Here is a 24,086-nt window from a genome sequence, read left to right on the forward strand (position 1 = left end):
TAGTGCAACTTTTGGTTGAATAAAATTGCAAGAAAAGCTATAAAGACAGGAGTGAGGAAATTGGCCGCCATCTTGGTCGACCGCTGACCGCGTGTTTCACTTAACGCAGTTCAAATTTACAGTTGAATTCGTTGTTGCGCGACCTCGACGGATCCAAGATAATGCCTAGTTTAGGAATAGCGATTAGTTTAACTAAAATTTGTCCCGTTTAGGTGAGTTCCACTTTCTAAAATAATGTAACCTAAAAGAACCGGATGGATTAAATTTCCGATTCAAGCAACCGTAATGCGTCAATATAAAACAAAACGGAAGCTGGAAAATGTTCTAGCCCGATGTCCTAAAAACGTTTCAAGTTATTCTTGTAGAACTCAGGAGTATACAAAAACGAATCCCAAAGTTCACCAGCATTTTCATCGGAAAAAACATCCCTTCCAAGTGTTCCCCACTTTTACTTGATTCATCTGTGCTTGCAATCAATCCTGATGGGCAACGTTCTATACATGTCTACTTTTTGGTCTTGCTTCACCACGTAGAGAACCGCTGCTGTGTTTATTTTCTTAGCCGTGTAGTCGCACCACATTTCTGTCTTTCTCGATCTCTATCATGTTGTCAAAGAAACCATACCAATAGAAGAGGACAAGGATTAGAACTGATGTCTCCTACAACTTTCTTAATCTTCTAAAATTTATATCCAATTCCTCCAATCTTTTAATATGTTGGTTACGCATGTCTCAGCTATCTGCTGATGATCTGCAATTTCCAAAAAAAACATTTTTAACAAGAAGTTATAAGGCCATAAACTTTGAAAAATAATCCGATCGCTTTCAAACTCATACACTGGTTAGACGGTAGCAAGAGTGATATACAACCAAAATATGAGATATAGGTTAGGGGAAAAATTGAGATTTTTATGTTCAAAGTTTTTGCCTTTTGACAGTGAGTTACATCTAGATATATCTAGATTTACACTATCTACAAGGCTTCGCTACTCTGCTTTGGGTTATAGTTCCTCATCCTCCTCTGTCTGTGTTGCAGCCTCTGTTCGATTAACGGGCTCCGCGGCCACCTCCTCCTGTAATAATAATAGTAATTATAATAATGGTTTAATATCAGAATACACTATAAGAGGCTCTTCCTCCGATATATGTACATAATAACCTAGATGACACACGTCGGGCTGGCTGGGTCCCATTTTGTCTCATCTTAGGCGCGCAGTGCTCTCTGGGTAATTATTTTGGGATTCCTGTGGTACACACTGATGTTAAATCAAACATGGCGGCCCCGTTGAAACAAAAAATTCTTTCAAGCGTGCTGAATTGGAAATTGTCGATCAAGACTGATAATAAAAAGGATGATTCATTCAAGAATAACGTCTTTAGAGAGTTGGAAAGTTTAATGGCGTCCGTTTTTGACAAGCATGATGGTTCTGTTCGTCGAAGCTATTGCCATCCGATTGTTGATATTTGGCCCATGACAGAGCGAATTATTGATAAGTTGCATGATGGAATTCGTAGGAGACTTCGTGCTATACCAGTTACCTCTTCGCCGTATTTTGGCAGTTTTACACGTGAAGTTCCTCAAGAAGTGTTTGGTATTATATCAAATGCAATTCTTAACCACAACAGTTTTGGGCACACTTCAAGATCAACTGCTGCTCAAGTACGAATTACAGTGCATGACAAAAGAAAGGCTATTTGGTTCTTCAACCATATGAATGATGAGGGGGTGAGAATCAAGAAAGACGAGCTACTAATGAAGAAATTTGCAGATGAAAGCTTTGCCGAAGTTATAGTTTCAGAGGAGCAACCTATGATCCTGAAATACTCTATTAACTCCGAAACACTTAACATTACCTTCCATTATGGGGTCTGGAATTCTTTTGGAGTGGCTCAACACTGAAACTGTTTTAACTCTTCCAGCTACCAAGAGGTATACTCTACATATCTGACGTACTAAACATTGTACAACAGCATATTTGTCACTTGTATAAATTGTAAATCACCACAATCAGGCTGGGAGAAATGTTCTTGTTTATTGTTCTTTAATTGTCATATAATTGTTTCTGGACAACAACCAATGGAAGAACAACCAGTAATATGAACATATTCATAATGTCATCCTCAGTAGAATGAGAGAAATATTTAGCATTACTGGAATGATTATATATGATTTCTAAATATGATAAAATGGCTAGAATAAAAAAGTTCATTGTGAGTCATGATGAGACATGATAATACAGTAGAATTCTTACACTATGTCCATGAAACAAGATCAAAGTTGTTATTGTCTAACAGTTCTTATTTAGAAACTATTTAGTCACAATCAGTCAAACAGAACATTCATTACACAAAGAATAATTAAAGTGGTCTCTTGTGTATATATGTATTTGTGTAATAATGAATGTTCTGGTTGACTGATGACTAAATAGTCTCTAAATAAGAACTGTTAGAAAATACTTAATATGATCTTATTTCATGGACATAGTGTAAGCACTCTATTGTCAATTTTACCCTCCTTGCATGATTTCACTACTAGTTTGAATTCATCCGAGGAACAAATAGAACAGGAAGCCACAGGAACTGACTTAGGCTGACCACAAGCACAAAATTCATTGTTGCTGATAGAGTATGGAGGGATGTACTTATCCTTGGAAGGTTTGTCTTGAGCATCATTTTCAGAATGATTTGTGCAATGCAATTTTTTGGCCACTTGCTTGGAATCAGTTTCTTTAAGCCATATCAGTTCCATGAACTCATGCTTAAAAACTTGCCACCACCGAAGGTGTTTACCCTTGGTAGTGTTTTTGGCATAAGACGAGAGCTTTATATGCTTAGCTTCCCTGCCTTGCATACTATTCAAGCCGAGCCCAAACCCCAAATCATTATATATCTCATCTGTGTAGTATGGAATTGCTTTTCCAATTGTCCATGTGGTTGGTTTGACATTGGCCAAGAATAGAGCTTGACAGTTGTAATACTGCTCACACTCATTCTTAAGAACATTAATGTCACTCTCGCTGATGTGAACCCTGCTATAAAGGGAAACACAGTTCCGTAAACACAGACCTGAATATGCCAGGCTATAGACATGCAGTAAGGTGGTCTTTGGAATGGCTTGAGTTTCAATCAATACACAGCAGATCTTCATGAAATGCCAGCAGAACAGTTTAGATTCCTTCCCAGTAAACCTGTAGGAAAAGTCTTCAGTCTTTTTCTTTTCACTGAACCATCTTTCCACCTTCTTGTAGAGTCTTCCAGCCTTAATGGTGTCTTTGAGCAAGCTCATGTATTTTGCCAGTGCTGAATGCTTTGGCAAAAGTGAATGTTCCCATTAGCTTTGTTGATGTCAGCTTTATTGGTTAGATGTATGGCAGTGTTTAAAACATCTAAATTCCATTGCTGCCATGCGTTGTTGCTGTTGTGAAGAGGCTCTGGGTAAAGGTACTTAACAAATTTCCCTAGTGGAGGATAGAACTCTTGTCTTGAGTTGTTAGATGCAATGTACTCAGTTATTTTTTTTCGATGGTTATTGGCTTTCGAACCGTCTGGAATTTTGTTCTTCTCTTTGAATGACTTGACAGATTCTGCATCCTTCAATCTTTTCTCATATGCCCATTTTTTCCAAGTGCTGCTTGAGTCATGGCCAATTTTACCATTTATGGTCTTCATATTACTCTTCGAGACATTGGCAAACGTTGAAAAGTAGGTCGCAGCATTGTTTAATTCTCCAGACATACTCGCCATCCATTTCTGGTCGCTGGGAATAAGTCTGCATTGAAATGATATCTTGATACCACGCACCTCATATTCCTTCACTTCTATCTCCTCCATTTCCTTGATAACATGTTTGGTATACTCGTACATCAGTTCATGAGTTTCGTCACAATTCCCTCCCATTAATAAGTAGTTGTGGTCACAACTTTGTACCCCTTCTAAAACATTTAAAAGACTCACTAAATATGAAGTTGCTGTCTCGTCTTTGCCAAAAGGGGCTCCATCAGCCCCAATTGCCACAATGAATTTTCCTTTTTGGTCATTAAACCAATGAAGGATGTTGGAGTGCTCATTTAGCATTAAGTACATGTCAGCTAGCCTTAAAAGCAAGGTCTCCAAAGACCGATAGACTCCATGTACTGGACATTTCCCTTTCTGTTCAGCAAAATCCTATTGAAATAAAAATAACAATATTTTTAATTTCTATGAAGTGGCTTTTAATTGCCAATTTTAAGCAACTCATTAGAAATTCTAAACAATACAGAATAATAATCCAAATGTTCACTGTCCCTTGTTTATGTGTTTAATGGATTAAGAATCAATAGATTGCAAACATTATACCCATGAAATAAATAGGAACTAATTACCACTAATTAGTGCTGATTAATCCATTGAATTGGCCAAAATTAGGCGATATTTAGTGTAGCTATCTATTTCACGGGTATAGTGTTTGCACTCTAAAAAATCAATGATTGTACAAACATTTCATTTGATATATCCTGGCATATAGAACTAATGCAGGAAAACTGAAATAAAAAACAAATAAGATAAATATAGTTATTTATTGAAAAATTGTTAGTAACACTCAACCAGAACACAATCAATCAGACAAAAAATACCATGCATAACTATTTCAAACTGATTGATTGATTGATTGATTGATATGAACAATTTGTCAACAAATAGTTGTTAGTATCTATAGTAATATCTAGTTTGTTTTTATTTCACGGTTCCCCTGCATTTGCTCTGTTTGTTCTACTTACTTGGAGATCATACACATCCCCCATGTTTATTCCTTTTATGTATGACATCAACCTATCATAAGCTACAGGTCGCGGTACTGACACTCCTTGCATAAAGTCTGCTTTGTCTTTCCTTAATTCCTTGTACTTGGTTTTTGTTAGTAAACCCCCCTTGTAAAGCAGGGCTGTGCTTCGTACAAAGTTCTCTTGACTTTTTTCATACTTTGTCACATTATTCTTTACAATGCTAGGAATGACTTTGGTAGTGCAGACCTTTGAAGTTGTCATTAAGGACTCTATGACCTGTGTTGGGTTTTCATTTATCAGCGTTGACCACATCCCATTCATAATTGGGGTTTGGTCAGTTGATCTTTGATTGCAGTGTATAGGCTTTAAAGCCCTAAGTGTTGCTTTTCTTCTTCTTTGACTTTGAGCTTTAGATAAATTAATATGATCACTATTTTCTTTGCAGATCATACTCTCTGTGTTAGGCATTCTTGGTCGTTGCTTCGGTGCAGGCACCAGTGTTTCTAGATCATCAGCCTGTAAATATCAAAACTTATTTTGCAGTCAAACTGCTCAAAAGGGATATGACTTTAATATGACTTTCAATAATAAAGCATTGAAAAATGAATAAATTGGCAGTAATCCAATTTTCTTTTTCTTTTATATATTTACTGGAAGGTATTTTTGTATTAGAATACATTATAAATACATCTAAACTATAAAATATACATCCCAATAAACACTCCTCGCTCATTTCCTTGATTTTAGTGAAATTGGCAATTTTATGACTTCATTCATAATGACAAATACAGAAATTTTTCATACAAGAACAGCTCGAATTTGTAAGGCTGAAGTGTTAATTCAAAAATGTTTTTTTTTTTTGAAGTGCCTCTTATATAATTTAAAAATGTAAGCTCTTAATTCTAATATTTCAATATATTTCAATCCAAAGATCGTCATACCTTGCGCTTACGATAGTTGATTTTATTCTGCAGGCTTTTCACTTTGACATCTGCTGCTAGCTTTTCGTCTACAAGCTCTTCCATGATAAGTTTTCTTCGTTTCGAATACAAAGCGATGTTAAAACGTCCCTTTCGCTTGGTTGTAAGTGGAGTATCCTCAGGTTCGTTGGGAGCATTTTCTGGAACCGGAGAGCTAGTACACACAATAATATATCAAATTAAAGCTGAAAGAAAGGGCTAAAGAACTGTCGTTTTACTTTCTTGAATTAGGATCTCTTGAAACAAAAAAAATAGCTTTTATAAAGCTTAAACTGCTTCAAAAACATTGCAAAATTACTTACCTAATGACTGTCGTATCTGAAGAATCAATATCCATTTGTATTAAGAGTAATATACCAAAATAAAGATCAATTCAAGCTCTTCGTGTTTCTGCCGCCATTTTCCATTGAAAAACTACCCCTGGGGGATAGGGACAGTGAAATATTAGGCATTTTAGACCTTCTAAGGACCACAGCGAAGGATCGCGCTCGCCCCAGTCCCAAGTTTGGCTGAATCAAATGAGCCAAAAATGGACACAGCTAGCCCGACGTGCAACTTATAAAAATATATTAATATACTACGCTTTATGCGCTATTACACTACCCACAAGGCTTCACTACTCTACTTTGGCTTTAGATACCTCCTCCTCGGGCTCTTCCGTGGCTTTCCGTGTTTCCTCCTTGTCGTTAGTAACTTTCGGATGACTCTCGCCCCCTCAGCTGACACCTTAACGATAATAATAATTATAATTATTATTATAAGAATTATACAGAATCAACGGAGTCTGTATTTAATAAATGAGTAGAGACTAACCTTCCCCTTGTTTCGGATGTTATATGATTCTTCCGCCATTGATAGCTTGTGGGCCATCGTCGACGCCAGGTTCCTTTTTTGTGGAGAGGGCAGCTGGTGAGTGTTCGTTACAATGATCTAGTAAAATGGCATCAAAGTATTCTATGAGGATTCTTAGCATTGTGAAGTAATTAGATTTGCACTTGCTGTCATCTTACCTTTTTTATCAGAGTAGAGGTGAGCTGGGCCACCTTCGACTTGCTGATGGCCCTGGCCTCTCTTGCAAAAGCCTTGAGGGTCTTGTCTGGCTGGGTTAACTTCCCGCCAGTGCTGGTGGTAAATAACTGCTCTGCCCTGTCAGCGAGAACCGGTCTGATGTTTCTGTTGGATGCATTAAAAACGCAACATAAGCTTTATTGACGTGTACAATGTGATCGAGCAGAACACACGAGGTTGATTAGGAAAAAGGTTTTACCTGACAAACTTTTGCAGTTGCCGGTACAGTTGTTTTGTTAAGGTCACGATGGTTGCTCCGTGGTTCCGAAGGGCAGTCTTATGTTTATATATAGGCATCTGCAGGATGTCGCCGTCCTCTCTTGCATTTAACAAGTCCTGCACTGTTACCTCTTGCAATACGCCGGCACGGCTGCCATTCTGGGCGTTGATGCAGGACATCAGGTAGTCCCTGACTCGTAAGACCTACATGCATAGATACATAAACTCACATTTTGCTACGCTAATTAACATCAATACATATGCAATAATAAGAATATGTATGGACTGGTTTCCATGTGGGGTTTGGGTTAGGTTTGTTTAGCTCAGTCATTCATAATTTTATACATGCCTCCTCCTCCTGAGCCGAGTTTGATAGTCTCTGAATGTCTCTCACTGTTGTCCACCAGCTCCCATTCATGCCTTTCCTTTCTCAACTGAAACACGCAAATACAGCAATATCTTCAGTGAAATGCATTGTCATTTATACTTAATTGCATCGGCAAACCTTTCTTTTGCTCCATGTAGAGCGCCAGTTCTTCTCGACATCTCTAGTAGCCCTCAGGGCTTGCCTGCAAAATAAAACGAGGTAATTAGAAAAACATTTAGAGGAAAGAATGCATTCGCCTGTGTATTTATCAGAAATTAAATTTACCTCTCTGCCTGTCCAAGCTCAGGACAGATGCCCAGTGCATAGGTGAGAAAGTTCTCAAGATTAGACGTTGAGGGTGCTTGCAGTTAGGATCTCATCCTCCAAATGGCGTTTGAAGAAGACACCCCACAGCCGCTCCTTGTTTGCGAAAACTTTCAGGTCCTCCTGTTTCTTGCTGACCTGAAGAGCGATGTCGTGAACCTACAAAAAGATGTAAAAAAAACACACAGAGGTTGCAGTGTTAAGGCACGAAATTCAATAGCTCTTAACTTATCAAGAGCAGATACGGTACCTGCTGCGCTGCCTGTATCGCGTATTCTTCCCTCCTGCTCTTCCCGTACGGGGTCTGTACCCACTTTATGAATCCTCTTAGAAAGGCACCAAGTCTTGTGTGGCTATGTTGTAGCCTATGTGGCATACAGGCGGACCCAGCCCCATCATCGCACTGTCTACGCCTCGTCTGGCTCGTCTTGGGCGGATGCTGTTTATATATATTTATCTTAGTATTTTAGCTATTATGTGTAACTCTCATTTTGAGAGAGCGGCAAGGAGAAGGGGTCATAGAGCGGCGAGGGTCGTTTTTTGCGTCTCTCGAAACCTTAGCAGCCTTGGCCACTGGAAGTCTGTAACCCGCAGTTCATTACTTTGTTTATTTAACCTCCTTGATGAAGTCCTGAAGATTGTTTACCATGTGCCTTTTCTTTGGTCTTTTCTTTTCTCACTTGGTTGTTGGTTGGGATGTGGAAAGTGCTTTCAGGTCAATGTGGACTTGTGCTCCATCTTAACGCTATCTGAGTTCTTTCTGACTTATTTTGTGGTTTAAGTATCTGCCCAAGCAAAGAACTTGCAGGGGTCTGATATCCTACACTGGAAGAACCTCTTCCCTGGATTGGTATCAGATTGAGGAATCCATAGACTGGCATGCTCCTTGGTTGCATTTTGGGCTCCCAATCTTGGGGTACTTAAGATGGACTAAAAGGACCCTGGCGCTGCTTCCATAGGTAGTCCCTGATGTTCTGAGCCATGACTAAATCTACCAATCCTGGAGAATGGAGTTCCCTCCTCAGCTGCTCTGCATGAGCAGAACCAAGGAGGGCCTGGATGTGTTCGAGGGTTGGCATTTTCTCCTTTGACTCCCAGGATCTTCTTTCTTTTCCCACCTGAAACACACACACATATATACATGAGGATTTGTTTGTCTACGAAAAATTAAAACTGGACTTTTCAGATTATTGCAATGTCCCTTATAAAAGCGTCAACAACGTAAATGGGATTCTTGACGACATGAGAGAGAATGACAATGGCAATCCTTAGATTGACGCACGCATACTCGATCTTGAGTTCCCTTGTCCATGAAGACCGCCAGTTCAAGTTGCAGTTAGGTCTTGTCTGCAAAAAAACGAAGGAGAAATTAGGATATGTATTAGTGAGATGTGCCATAACCCTGACCCTTTACGGATTTAGGCCAATGCAATTACCAGATGGGACAGGACATTTCCTTTCCCAGGGCGGTCAATATGTATGTAATAAATGCCTCTAGTGACGAGGTGAAAGAATTTTTCCTGGTACTGACTGAATTTGTCCATAGGAGTGAAGTACCCGCAGTTATCGTTTTTACACTTTGAATTGCCTATTTACTTGCACTACCATGTGCTACCATGACCCATAGATGTTTTACCGTACATAAATGTGAAAAAAAGAGAATTGGTAGAGGCAGCATTGGCATACAAATATTCACATTGGAAAGTAATTATAAACTGTGAACATTGTGCCCTAAAAATAATTTATACTAGGTTACTTGTACCTCCAATTTTTTTCTTTTCTGGCTTTGCAACTAGAGCACATTTGCTTTCTCTATCATATGTCGTGCAAAGATAATAAGGAAAACACACTCGAAGATATTAGTCTTTTATAAGATAGCATAGAATCCGAAATCACATGTGTTGAGAAGTCTGCTAATGAACTATGATATGCTAAAGTTGGTAAAAAAAAATCACCTTGATCATATCACATTATAAGACCCATTGCACACTAGCTTTAACTTCAATCTATGTTCTACTTATCATATCCTAAGAATAGGTGAAACATATTATGGTGTCCAAATCAGATCTAAACATTTTAAATGATTATCACCCTTCAAATTCTTCTTTTCTGAAATAAGGAAGTAAAGAAAAGTACTGCCCAAAGGTAGAAATAAAATCAATAAAAAAAATAATATAGAAAAACAAATACAAAGGTGATATCAAGTATAAAGTAGAAAAAAAAGTATTCTAAAAAAGTAAGCTAGTAAAAAAGTAATGTGAAAACTTAAGGTACAAAAGCGCAAAACCGATACATATTGTAACTCTGACATTAAACTAAAAACCAGTCTGTTCCCTTTCTTCATTGTCCTCTTTCATGAAACTAAAGGAGGCGATGGCTATTAAGTTTAGGATTGCTCGTCCAGTTCATGTTATTCAATTCAGTACCTCTACTGAAGAAACCGGGTACTTTTTCCTGTTGTCCACAAAAAGTTCATGCAGATTCACATGCAATAGCTGTTTTTGGCTTATGGACCTTCACATTCTTTATTCTGCTCTCCAGATACAAATTCTTTTTTTTTTCGGGGCCTCACGAGTGATCAGAGATTTTCAGCTTCATGGCTGTTCAACAGGCTGTTTGGTGTAGGTGGCCGAACGGTAAAATCACTTAAAGAACGGGACTGGGCAACAATATCTCGCTATGATCCCGATATTATGGTCTTATAAATCAGGACGGATGATCTTCGAAAAGACATGCCAGAGATGTGGGCGGTGTGCGTGTGCACAGTCATTCCTCAAAAGGATGGTGTGTACAACAACAAAATCAGGGTCCTCAATCAGTTCCTTGAGGAAGTTTTGGAGGACCTTGAAAATGTCATTGTGTGGGGACTTCACAACTGTACCAAAGTAATAGAGGCGCTATCGTAAGAATGTTTCAACTTTTTGGGTCCTGTTAACACAATGTTTGGTTCGTTTGGGGACGATATTTATTCATGAGAAAGGTCTTTGTTAGCCATATGATTGATTTAGTGTGCCAACTAGCATTACCATGCTATTGGTTTATTTGTATTGCTGTCAGAAATATATTATATGTATTGTCCATGGTTCATTTTATATAGTTTGTCTCCTCCACATGTTGCATATTAACTACTTTGAGGCCATACAGAAAGATTTACTGTGTCCGTCAGCTAGATGGAATTGCACATTCTAAACTAGACTTCTTAGTCAGTGCTTTGAACTTTCAAGCAGTCCATGAAAACAATCCAGACTAAATCCAAAGGAATATTTGGTGCCAAATCCAAAGGAATTATTGGTACCTGAATCAATTTTCCATCCTGACCAACTGTCCCGTGGATATCCAACTCAAGACTGGCTTGATTTTCATTTTCATCAAGCATTGGCCCTCACTATGGACAGAATTTAGAAAATACAACCAGGTCTTTGGCAGTGGTTAGCGCTCAAATCGCTGGTGCTATATGATGCATACCCTTTATGATTTGACAGAGTATACCGCCAGATATCATGGTCAATGTTCATTAGAGCTGGTGAAACAGATTTGAAATTGAGGCTTGCTTGGACAGACTGAAGAAAATTCCTGCAGGCTCCTTGAAGCCGTTGAAGTGAAGGCTTGGGTGGGTTTGTGTAGTTCCTGATTAGCTGCTTTGTAAGGTGAGATTCTGGCTCCCATGACCATTTCTCAAATCCCCATCTTTTCCATTTGATCAGGTAATTTTTTATCCTCTTTGACTGAGCGTCTTGAAATTGTGGACGGGTTTTTTCTTCTTTAACCTCTTCTGTGGTGATGAATTGTATAAAACCACAGAAGAAAGGTTGTTTAGCTGGCTTCAGGCTTTTCCCGGCATATCGAATAATAGAAGCCTTCAGCGACTCAAATTTCCGCTGCTTGATTTTGATATCCTAATTTTCAGCAGTCCAAGAAGTCCAAGTAAGCATCCGTCTGTGTCTTCTCTAAAGCTGTTTTTCGTGTTCCGTGTATTCCTTCTTCCCGACTCTCTGTCTGATCACATCGTTTTTATCTTCTTTAGGTCGACTTGCTTCGTATGCCCAGTATTTAAAAACTGCCTCTGTATTTTCTTGACTAATTTCATAACTTGTTGTTTTCCTATGAAGGTGCGAGCAACTTTTTTCTTTCCCCAGCTAGAATATTTTTTATAGCTTTGCTAACGCTTCTACGCCCATTAACTAATTTTGAAAGAGATTTTTTAGCGTTACTTTTTTTTTTTACATTCTCACTTAAGTCTAAGTCTATGTGCAAAAAAAGCTGTTTTGTTTAAACCACTCTTTTTGCTAACTAACATCTTCGGCGATATCTGCTGCTAGCGCCCGTAGCGCTACTGTTTCGGGCGTTTTCACAACTCCTTTTCTAGACAAAATTTTTCTTGTGCACTGACAGAAATTTACTCTAGTTTTGGATTGTTTTCTTCAAGGCTCATTATTTTGCCATCCTACTTTTGAATGCTTAATTGTTCGTGATACTTACCTATTGTGCTTGCTTGAAAAGTCGCTGTGTCTTGATGTGCGAAGGTTCAAGAGATACAAATTTCTCGTTGGGTCGCGTGTTTTTTCAAAACACTAGAAATTGTACGAGAACACCAGTAAAACGTTATGCATAAACGTTTTAACCTCTTGCATTAACGTTCAAACGGGAGTTCCAAATGGTGTTAATCGCTATTTGATACGCGAGTTTTTGAGCGAACGTGAACCAGCGTGATTAAGTCGCCGCCAACATATAAACGTGTCGTCGTTGTTCAACAAAGACACTATACTTCTACTTCTACTTTATTAACTGATAAAACCATGTCGGTATCACATCAGTATAAATAAATACAAGGTAAAAATATACAGATCTGTAATAATTTACATAACTTATACAATATATTGATAATTTGTAAAATAAATTTATAAAATAATTTTCAATAAAGTAATTCAATTAAATAATTTAACTTAATTAATTTATAACTTGAATACTAGAACCACTGGCCATTATCAATTAAATGCTGCTGAAGCTTCTCTTTGAATTTGCCCTTTTCTTTTATGTCGGTAATTGAACCTGGTAAATTGTTCCAAAAATTTATAGACCACGGGAAAAAGCTATTTGCATGCTGGTTGCACTTGGAATGTGTTCTATGGAAGCGCTTGGAGTTGCCATTCCTTGAAGGCCGGTCCATCGGAACCAAGAAGGGCTCTCTGTCAATGTCCACAGTTCCATAAACAACCTGATGGAACATGGACATTCGAGAGAGAGTCCGTCTGCCCTCAAGGGATGGAACGTATTTTTGACACGTTTAAACGACTTTTTGGCGCGTTTAAACAGTCATTAAATGGCTTTGGTCGAAAAACAGAAAGTCTTTATTATACGTTTTCCCAAGCAGGGTCACAATTGGCCTCTAATTTATTCTAGTAACTTTTATCTAATTTTCTTGTTTGGAAATGGTCACCAGCATAAAAGTGTTATCTGTCCTTGGATCTGGCCACAACATTAACATTCCACTATATATACTGCTTGGAATCATCAATTCTCTGCCATATTTGAGTGCAGGTATATCTTTTTCAGGATCTGCAGTATCCTATGAATAATTTAAGCTGTTATTCTCCCCTTTCTATGCTTATGCCAAGCCTCATTCTCTGCTTACCCTATTGTTCTCCTTTCCATTTCTTTAATTTGTTCATTTCTGATATGCAATGCTTTTTCATTGTAAGTCACTGGTGTCAAAATATCTTGTTGATGGTGAGTACTTTTCATTAGAACAATACAGGACTCAGGAGGGATGTCCTGAGCCAGTCCTGACCAGTGAATAATAATACCCCTTCTCATCCATGCTCACGGATCCAACGTACAAAAGTTCACTACCGCAGAAGAGCCGCTGGAAAAGTTTCGTAGTAACACTAGTTCTGGGGGCGTTACATGTTGGAAGCAAAGCCAATTAAAAACTGACAGATGATGAAATAAAAATTATTCTGACGGAATTTAATACAGTTTCTTTCTTCGAGATACCAAAATGGAACGTCAGACATATGTTCCTTCACGGAATCCATCTCAGTTGTTCTGGATTTCTCGGTGTCTTCAAAACTCCTGAGAGCGACCATGAACTCGGTGAAGGTTTGCTGTTTATCACTTTGGGTGATGACAACAACAAATGGCTTGAAACTCTCTGGCAAACCCTTGAGAACCATCGCAATCAGTAGGCTATCTGTCACTGTTTCTTTGGCATTCTTGAGAGCTTTGGCTGCTTTCTCAGCCCTTATTATATACTCTGTGACAGATTCGTCGGGCGATTTCACGAGCGACGTCAACTCGGTGTAAAGCGAAATTACACGTGGCTTCCCTGTTCAAGCGTAATGCTCTCGTAAAATCTTCAGCGCTTTTCTTCCATCATCAGTTGCATCTCTCATAACTAATGACAGGCTCTTGTCATCGAGGAATTGTATCAGCTCGGCAAATACTTCTTCGTTCTTTGTCTCCCATTGTTCGTATCTTCTTTCATCTCCATCGAAAAGAAGGCGCCCGTACCTTCCAGTGGCATCTCGCCTAGGCCCATAACCTGTTGGATTATTTGCAGCGCTCATGATGGAGGAAAACTATCGTGGATTACACAAAGACACATAAAGACACGCCATCTTGGTTAGCTCCCGAATCGTGAAGTACATCCGGGATCTTTTATTTGTATAATCATACACAGGGATCCCATCCCATGAGATCACACTCTAACACCAGAATCGTATAACCTGAAGGCCTTCCCTTCCTTATACTCATTCAAAACTCTCTTGTGTAGATCTACATCCTTTCCTGGATGATCTGCCATAAGGAATATTGTAACATCGCTTAGAAACACTGGAGGCCAGGAAGTTATAGCTTCTTTCTCTGATTTCCATCCTGTTGTTATTGTTTCAGGATCTGGCAAAGAAACTCCATCACCCACGTTCAGCAAACGCGCTTTTTCTGATGCAGTCGCTGCAATTCTTTCTTCTGCATCCGCGAGAATAGGTAGTTTCATTTCTGTTGCAGCAAATACTCGAGCTACTAGCTTTGGCTTTGTCCCTGATACTTTCAAACCACGCTGGCGACAGAAGACTTTGAAAGCATCAACCCGCCAAGTTTGCACTTCTGCTAGCGATAGATCAGAGCTCATAATTTGTTTCAAATCGCCTTTTGGCGAACAACTCACCCTCTGTAAAGAACTATGGAAACGTTCTGAAGCCAATTTCCCTCCAAGAAGCCCCCAAAAAACTATCCAAATGCCGAATAAATGTAGGTATTTTGAAGCAGCACGATAGTGTGAAATGAGAGACGAATCATGTAGAGTTGGGATTTTGTGCCCACTTTTTCTGAAGGGTCGCTCCCACAATGCATTGCGCTCGTACCGGAAGCCGAAACTATGGATGCGTGTATTGGCAGTTGAGCAAATGTAGAGCGCTTTTGCCCTCTCGTTTTTTTTTTTTTTTTGCAAAAACTAAACACATGCTGCTTGACTTCTAACGTGGGCAGCGAAACAGACCCGTGATTGGAATAGTACCTCAGCCAACGCCTTCATATCTGCCATCGCATCATAGGCATTGAACTCCTTATCAAAAAGAAACTGAAAGAGTGCAGGGAGGGACTTGCTCTTACAAGGCTTGAGAATTGAGTTCGGGTTGTTCTCTTCTGCCGTTATCAACTTGAGAGAGCCTAAGAAAGGGGCTCCAGATTCGGAAAATTGTTCCAGAAGGTCATGCTTTTTCAAGGACTTTAAAAGAAATTACAAAAGTTCTCGGATCACTTCACCTATCTGGAACACGTAGGACGATATCACCGTCCTACGTTAAATCGTCCTACGATTTACGTTATCGTAGACGATGTTCGTTTATCGTCTACGGTTTAACATCGTGGACGATTTACGTTTACGATTCAAAATGATTCGGGATTTCCGGGATGCATAGTTTCGATAGCATCTACGTGTGCCTTTGGGACCGTTATAGGGGAGGTGTTCAGGTTCTGTGGCTTTGTTTTGGCCGTTTCCCCCCCCCCCCCCCCCATATTGCGGTGAAAGAACAAAATATATCAGCTACATTAAAATTAAACTACAGCGTAAATTGTAGGCCAGTGATTGATTCTACACAGTTTCTAGTGATTGGGCCAGTGTAGCCATGCTCAAGGATTATGTCACTGTTAGCAGTCAGCTCTCCTTGCCTGATTCCATTCACAACTTGTAGTTCAGATTCTGTTAAGTACTTCTCCAATTCAGAGGTGTCCAGAGTGAAGTCCACATCACTAATTAGTGTGTCAAACACACACTGAGCAAAAAAGCCTGGGGCTGGTCCACCCTGGGCCAAGCTTGCTGCAGCAATTTCTCCTATAACTTTGTAAATCCCATTGTGGATGTTATTGGTGGAAAATACTGGATTGCCTTCTGGGAAGTAAGCTTTGGCAATATCATCAATGGTTGATGTCAAAAGGGTTCTTGCTAATGCCCCGGTGTCTATTCCTTCTTCACCCAAAAACTTAACTCTAATAACATGCTGGGCGCTGACCTTTGCTGCAGCTCTCTGCCACAAACAAAGCACTCTAGACAGTGGTGCCCCCCCCCCCCCATCTGACAACAATAAACATAGATTGCTTCTCATCACTGATGACTTTGTTCTTCACTGCATCTCTTATGTCATTATCATTCCCTATTGGGCAGTCTCTGTCAAAGCCCAATTCCTGTATGTCCTCATTTTCCATTTCATTATCAAAAATGCTACTATCTCCATAAATTCTCTGAAGTTCTTCCTCAAGAAATGTTGACACTGTACCAGAAGAAGCATAAGTGGTAGAAATCGACTTGGGAGGTTCAGGGGCCTTCTTCTCTGACTCATTTCCATTTTCAAAGCTAGATGATGAATAATCAGGGTGCTCCATGGAGCTACCATAGGCCATTTTGTCCTCATTTAAGTCTATGTCAACTTGTTTGCATAAATATATGGTTACTCTCTTGTAGTCTGTTACCAGCTCTTCCTTGTATAAATTCAAGGAAAAAAAAACTTTCTTGCCAGTCCCTGGAATGAACTGGGCATGTTGGTCGTCTTCTAGCACCAGGACATATTCACTCTCTGGGTCATATAAATCATTTCTAAAATTCTGCCATTTTTCCTTAAACTTTTCGAGTAAGAGAGCATAGGTGGCATTCTGTGGTACTTTCAAGGGGAGTCTTTTCCTCTTCTTCTCTTTCAGCTCTTCCTCATCCTCATCCCAGACTTTTAGCCCTATGCTAATGACAACTTTCTTGGCAGCGTCCTCTTCTACTTTTCTCTTCTTTCCTTTGCCCACAAGTGTGGCCTTGCTTGGCCGACCAAAGGTCGTTTTAAAATTTACATAAGACTTCAACCCAAACTGCTCGTTTGAGACTCCACTTGGTCCTGGCCTTGGCTCTTGTGTATCTAATAGGATAGAAAAAAATGTCAAAAACATATGGTTATTGATGGGTAGTGGCCTCCTAACTTCTCTTCCCACAGGAATATTTTCTGGTGATAGATATTACTATCTATTAGTATTTTTCCTAATTCACTGTTCAAGTTTGATCAATTTCCATTATCTTTAAAGGGTTGTAAAAAAAACCATTCCTGAAAAGCATCTCTGCCTGGTAATTATGAAAGTACCCCCCCCCCCCTCCCCCTGGAGGAGACTTGACTCGGTCATTGGCAAGTAATGAGAAATTCAGGCTCTACGAAATCCCCTAACTTAAACACAAAAGACGCACTGGTGTGACGACAGACGGTAGATGATGAAACACTAAGTAATTTGCAATTTAGAGTTGATGCCGTTATTCTGTGACTGAAAAAAAGGATTGAAACAGTTTGTAAAGGCTTTAGGCGAAACTAGCAACTGCAACTGCGAATTTGACCATCTTGCACAGCACATAAATTATTTCTGTCGTCTGTCGTCTCTCTTTTCGTTGACAACGTTGATTAAAAAAGAGTGTATATTCTTTGTTCACAAACTATTTAATGGCTATTTCTTGATGGATCCTGTACTCAGCCTGTGCTAGCGAAATAAATGGCGGGAAAATGAAAATATAGATAGTGTGAACTTGGTGTGATTTTCAAGAAAGTTCTAGGTTTTCAGAGCGAAAAATAATCGATCTAGCGACTTAATTCTAAAAAGACATTTCCTTATCTTACCTTTGCCACAGTTGCAGCAAAATTTTGCACCCTGAGGGTTTTCCTTGCCACAGAATGAGCAAAACATTTTTCCTAATGGCGACCGAACGATCAACACGACGCAGGAGAAAGTCTCAAAGGCAGTGAGGAGTACTATGGACTATGCGATTAGTTGAGCACGTGATCACGCCTGGCGGTTTCCGGTTCCGCTCGGCTCTTGCCGTGAGAGTTTGCTCTATCTTGCCGTGAGTTTGCTCTATCTTGCCGTGAGTTTGCTCTATCTTGCCGTGAGTTTGCTCTATCTTGCCGCGAGTTTGCTCTATCTTGCCGCGAGTTTGCTCTATCTTGCCGCGAGTTTGCTCTATCTTGCCGTGAGTTTGCTCTATCTTGCCGTGAGTTTGCTCTATCTTGCCGTGAGTTTGCTCTATCTTGCCGTGAGTTTGCTCAATCTTGAGCGAGTTTGCTCTATCTTGCCGCGAGTTTGCTCTATCTTGCCGCGAATTTCCTCTATTGCCGTGACACTTTTGGGCCACCGTAGATGAATAACCTATGTAAGTACATTTGAAAGAAGCAAGATTTAAAGAGATGGATCAGAATTTGATACCATGAATCACCAAGCTATATAACCTATTTTATCGTATATCTACATAGCATGCGACTATGCTCCGTTTCGACGGCTATATCTCGGGTAGCGGAGGTTGTTCTCGTAATCTAATATTTTCTGAAAGTCCTAAAGTTGGGGAAGTTTTTGATTTAAAAATCCCCGCGGGCAACTATATTGTCGGAAGAGGAATATGTCTAAAAAATACCCAAAGTGTAAGTTTTGCTGGAAAGTGATCTGCCAAATTTGGACGAAAAAGGACTTGAAGCGAGTCTCGATATTCCCTTCCCCATAATAAACAAAAACAAAAAGACATCAACAAATATTTTAGACCACGTTAGGGCAACATAAGTGTGTTTTTTTTAGAAATATCTCTAAAATACCTCATAAATTCAACTTTTCGCAAAAAATATTATCTGCGCCAAACACGCGCCAGCCATCCGTCACCTCGAAGATGACGCATTTCCTTAGCAACATCCTCCGGATTTGCCGTTACCCCTGACCTCTCTCCATCTTTAAATCTCTTCTCTAGAAAGGTCTTCTGTTTGGTGGTGAAACGCTGGGTGCGTGTCTTTTTTACGTCTCGACTCGCCCATCCTTCTGTCATTGTAGATGCTCTTGACCCGGCATCTGGGGCCGTCGCGGTTATTAGCATGGCTCCACCTGCCTCTAATCGCTCGGCATAGCCAAGCTTTGCTTGGTCTAGCAGGGGAAGGCTTCTTTCTTGGTGGAATACGTGTTGACCATACATCAGGTGTTGATCAAGGCGGGTTGTTAGTGTGTTCGACTGTGTCTTGGGGGTCTTCAGTACCTACTTCACTTTCTGCCGCACTGCTTGAGGGTGGCTGCTTTGTTTGGCGCTGGATGACTGGCACAAAGTCACCAAATCCTGGAGCAGCAGTTATCCATTCGAACTGCCTTTCGCCTGGAAATTCTGAAGTATCAAATGACATCAACTTAAAATTATTATGTTTTCATCCTAAGGTTTTGGCGCATTGCATCAGCTCAAACAATGTTTGAGAAAATTATTATCTATGATAAATTATACAATGATGAGAGGATCTGTTGTGTCTTTTTTCGCAATGCTGTTTTGCTGCAAATGTACCTATCGCTGTAAAAAGATGCTAAATCCTGACCCTCATGCTTACCCCGAAAAGAGCTCCATGCCTGGAATTCTCCATCTTTACACAAAGAATAAACGCTGCTTTGAATGACTTCAAGGAAATGTTCAATTACCACAAGCTATCCACTGAACATGGATGGACCCCTAACCAGATCTGGATGAATGGGATGCTAGATCAGAGCAACCCACTGAATACCGATAGCGATCTCGATGCTGATGTGCAATTTAACCACTCATATGGTGAAAATCCAGATGGTCCAAGACCCATGTTTGATGCTGAAGATGGTGTCGTCATTGAGCCAGTCCAAATTGGGTGCAATACAGATATAATTGGTAGCTATATACCTCAGGTTATTGATGTAAATGGACTATCAAGCCAGGCTGGTATTAATATATACTCAGCTGCTTTGGCAATAGTTGTCCAAAAGCTTGAAGAACATTTCTTGTGATGGATTATATTATTATATTTGTAGTACACAAATGATGCTCACATAGCGAATAATTTAAATCATGAGAAATTGGCTAGACAAATAAATCTAAGAGTTACAGTAGATGGTAAGGCTCTGCAGGCTATGTTAATGTTACACTAACACTGTACAGCTATGGCATGTGTATGGGATATCCAGAAGTTTGCAGCCCTTGATGATAAAAAACATAAAAATATTTTTTTATTTTTATATTTTCAATTCATTTTTATGAGATGATGTATATAATAACACTCGACATGATTTTGTAATCTGTTTCATATAAAGATCATTAATCTGGGGTTCCATTTCGTTTAGTTTGCTTTCCATTTCAGAGACTCATTATGTTTACCAGATATTGTACCTAACAAAAGTCTTAAAAATAGGTATACAGAACGTACAATAAGGTATTTGCTTTTGTTATGTATTGTGGTTGTTTAAAGAATACAATTTTCTTGTGGCTTGTGTTTGATTATAGACTTCAATTAAATACATGTGCATTGGCCTACCTGACAATATTTCCAACAGATCTAAAGAAGGGGAGGGAATTTTAAGGTCCCAATAGAAAAAAGTAAAGGAAGAACAATGAAGCAGTATTTATTGTCACTAGAAGCAATATTTCTAAATGGAAAACAACAAACAAACTTTATAATAGATTGGCATTCGATGGTGACGTACTGTATAGTGTACATCAAAGTTAAATGTGTCTACTTTTGTTGTTATCAAACCTAAAAGTATAAATCATTGTTGCACGCTAATTATCTATTAATCAAAAATGGAATAATCTACTTTGTGTCAAAACAAGCATTTCCTTTAACTGAAACTTTTCAACAACATTTAACATAACATTTTATTGCTAGCATATACATGTATATGCTTAGTAGCTCTCTGAGTTCCCTTTGGGGGGAAATTTGAAGCTAGTGGGCTATATTGTTCCAAAATGACCATTTGGACCAAATGACCAAAGCCATGTCATACACATCAAAGAGATCTTTTACACTTGGCATCTACACCTACAGAACCGATAGGTAAAATTAGACCATTAGAGCAGGTATGGGCACTTGGTAGGTAGTCGTATGGGTTGTGGTCAAGCTTATCTGATATCTGTGAAGGGAAAGGGTGTTTATATCAGTAAAACAACAAAACATGCTCACAACATAATATTGAGTGTGTTTTTACCTCTGTGAAATGAAAGTTGATGTGTGGATGGTTTACAAAACCAAGCACTGGTTCTTCTGCTGCTCCTGTGACAAAGATAAGAATAGAAGCAAGAGAAATCGGTTCTTTCTCTCCATTGGGAACTTGGCGAATGTATTTTATAAAGAGTGTATATACTTGCTTCTGTTTCTGATAAGCTGATGAGCCCTCCTCAGAGAATGTAGGCTTGAGTAGCTGTATTAGCATCTTAGAAGACAGCTTGGCAGTGGATGGTCGCAGAAGGTGTAGTAGAGTAGGATAAATATTAATTATGGTGCACAGACCAAAAACTTCCAATCCTCTCTGGATATTATCAATACACTTGTCGACTTGTGGGAATACCAGCAGCTGGTCAATTACCTCATTTTGCTTAAAAGCTGGCAGCTGTCTAATTCTGTAGAAGGGCAATGCCAATCATAATTCCAACATAGTAGTAGTCATCAGAAAGGTATTGCCTGAGACCTTGATCAAAGTACTTCTCTTTGATTGCACAGTTTATTGACCGAATCCACTCCTTCCTTGGACCATCAAGATCTTTCGCCATCTCTCAAATGAACTCAACTTCAAAAGTTAGGGTATAATCCTTAATTTCTGAGAGCTCTGATATGCTTGTAGACAAAAAATTGTGTCGATCAACACACATAAAGTTAGTTTCACTGTCAGCTTCTTCACAGTCAGACTCATCCTCTATATCTAATTTTCTGCCATGAACAAGATTTTTCTGCAAAAATCTCAGTATTTCAACTGGATCACTGAGATTTTGACTGCGGATGCCTTCAATCAAGGCCCTTAAGGTGTTCAGGTATGGCAGCTGCTTTTACCTTCTTCTCTTCTGTCAGGTCACTATCTTTTGAAGTTGCATCATTAGTAGTAGCAGTAGATGATGCTTGCGGATTATTGCTTCCTACAAACGCAGGCACTGAGAGATCTTCATCATCTTCATCATCATCTACATCTACACTTGCTGTTTTGGAAACAGTGCCATCATTTTCATAAAGGAATTCATATCCTTGCTTGACTCTGACGTATAGTGAACCTTGCCTGGCCATCTTTTTCACGACATGGAAATCATAAGAAATTCCTTCTCCCATTTCGAGCTTGGAGACGGTCTTTCTTTTTACCTTGACAAACTCGAAGTCGTCTTTGCCAATTATTGGAAACTTATTGACAAGGGATGCCTGTATTGCAGCCCGTATGGCGCTTTCATTTTCATTCTCTCCAAGTAAAACAATACCACTAGCAAGTACTGAACCCCATGTCAAATTGTACGGCTCATCCTCGTTTTCTTCATCACGCAAGCCCCTTAGCAATGCAAATTCTAAGGCCTTCTTCGGTTCTCTTTGTTTTGAGGCTTGAGCCTGGGGGCGGACTGATCTAAGCCGTTCACGGCTGTTGAGCCGGCGGTTTACACCTGCTGACGAACTTTGAGAAAGCATTTGTCTGGCTCTTGCCTTCGTCTACTTTATTGACCAACAACGTTTCCACATCTAGTTGGTATATAAAAAAAATATATAAAAAAAATAAATAAATAAAAAAATACAAATAATACATGAAAAATACATATGTACATGGAATATTTAAAAAGATCTATACTATATTAAAAGTTAATAAATAATTAATTAGTTGACCAAAATAATAATATATAATATAAAAACAAAATTATAAAAAAAAATAAAAAAATAAAAATTAAATCATTCATTTCTATTGGTTGCGGTTCAGTAATTTTTAAAAGATAAAATAGATGGGGTATTCTGAATATAGCTAGGTAAAGAGTTCCAGTCTCTAATAGTTCTAGCGAAAAAGCTATGGAGATAACATTCATGTTTGCAGCTAGGCTGAATAAAGGCATGGCCAGAAAAAGCTTTGGTAAAAAGTAATCTGGTATGGGCAATGCAATGTTATGAATTGCTTGATAAAATATACTCAACCTATGAGTTCTACGTCTGTCCTGCAGAGGGCCTAAATTTAAAGAATCAAGCATTTCTGTTACACTAGAGTATCTACTATAATCCCTCTTTATAAATCTTGCTGCACGCCTCTGGACTGCTTCAATGGCATCAATTTGATCTTGTCTGTATGGATCCCACACCGATGCAGCATATTCCAGTTTCGGCCGAACAAGAGTGGTATATGCCATATGTTTGGTATCTTGAGAACAAAAAGATATAAGTTACGTTTTAAAAATCCAAGTGATTTATTTGCCTTATTCACAATATCGTTGACACGTGAGTTCCAGCGAAGGTCGTCTGACAATGTCACTCCAAGGTAGGGATGATCTTTTACCTGTGATAACTTCTTTCCATCAATATAATAATCATGTTCCAATAAGTCCCTCTTCCTTGAAATCCTCATTGTATGACATTTAGTGACATTAAGGGTGTACTGACATCTGTTGCTAAGGAAAATTAAATATAGCATAAAAGCCTTGAAAAAAGTCACAAGGGTCTGGTGTTTGCCAAGTTGACCACCAAAAGTATTCTGATTATTTTGATGACGTCATACCATGACGTCATCACGTGACGTCATTGATACAGAAAAAAGCAAATAATTCGAATAAACATAGTCGAAAATATGTTTTAAATGCGTTTTAAGAATCTTGAGAGATGGGCGTATTCAGCCAAGCATGCGTTTTAAAAATTGTTGAGAAATTATTTTTTTTACCAATTTTCAAAGGTCCTGAAATCCAGAATAATTGATATAATTCTAGTTTCCGCTAGAATAACGATAAATGCATAATTGGCTCTATAAAGAAGATTTTAATAAAAAGGAATACTGAAAAAATATCGCGTTTTGAAATGATTTGGCGACAATAAAAGCTTTCTTATAGAAAACGCCGAAACGGAAGTGAAGCAAAGCCCGCGCGATT

At 39.0% G+C, this 24,086-nt stretch overlaps 1 protein-coding gene and 1 pseudogene across 1 annotated transcript; both read right to left on the minus strand.

The window, feature by feature from the left end:
• Window positions 1-3,281: 3,281 nt before the first annotated feature.
• LOC125556734 lies at window positions 3,282-6,289 on the minus strand. Its single transcript, XM_048733873.1, has 4 exons — window positions 6,045-6,289; window positions 5,704-5,896; window positions 4,757-5,278; window positions 3,282-4,163 (listed from the first exon to the last, which is right to left on the minus strand). Exons 1-4 carry the CDS (start codon window positions 6,077-6,079, stop codon window positions 3,282-3,284), a joined length of 1,632 nt encoding a protein of 543 aa, XP_048589830.1. The 5' UTR covers window positions 6,080-6,289.
• A 14,651-nt stretch (window positions 6,290-20,940) lies between these two features.
• On the minus strand, window positions 20,941-23,957 carry LOC116616300 (annotated as a pseudogene).
• Window positions 23,958-24,086: the final 129 nt, after the last annotated feature.

Source organism: Nematostella vectensis, chromosome 10 (genome assembly GCF_932526225.1).
Source record: "Nematostella vectensis chromosome 10, jaNemVect1.1, whole genome shotgun sequence".
NCBI lineage: Eukaryota > Metazoa > Cnidaria > Anthozoa > Actiniaria > Edwardsiidae > Nematostella > Nematostella vectensis.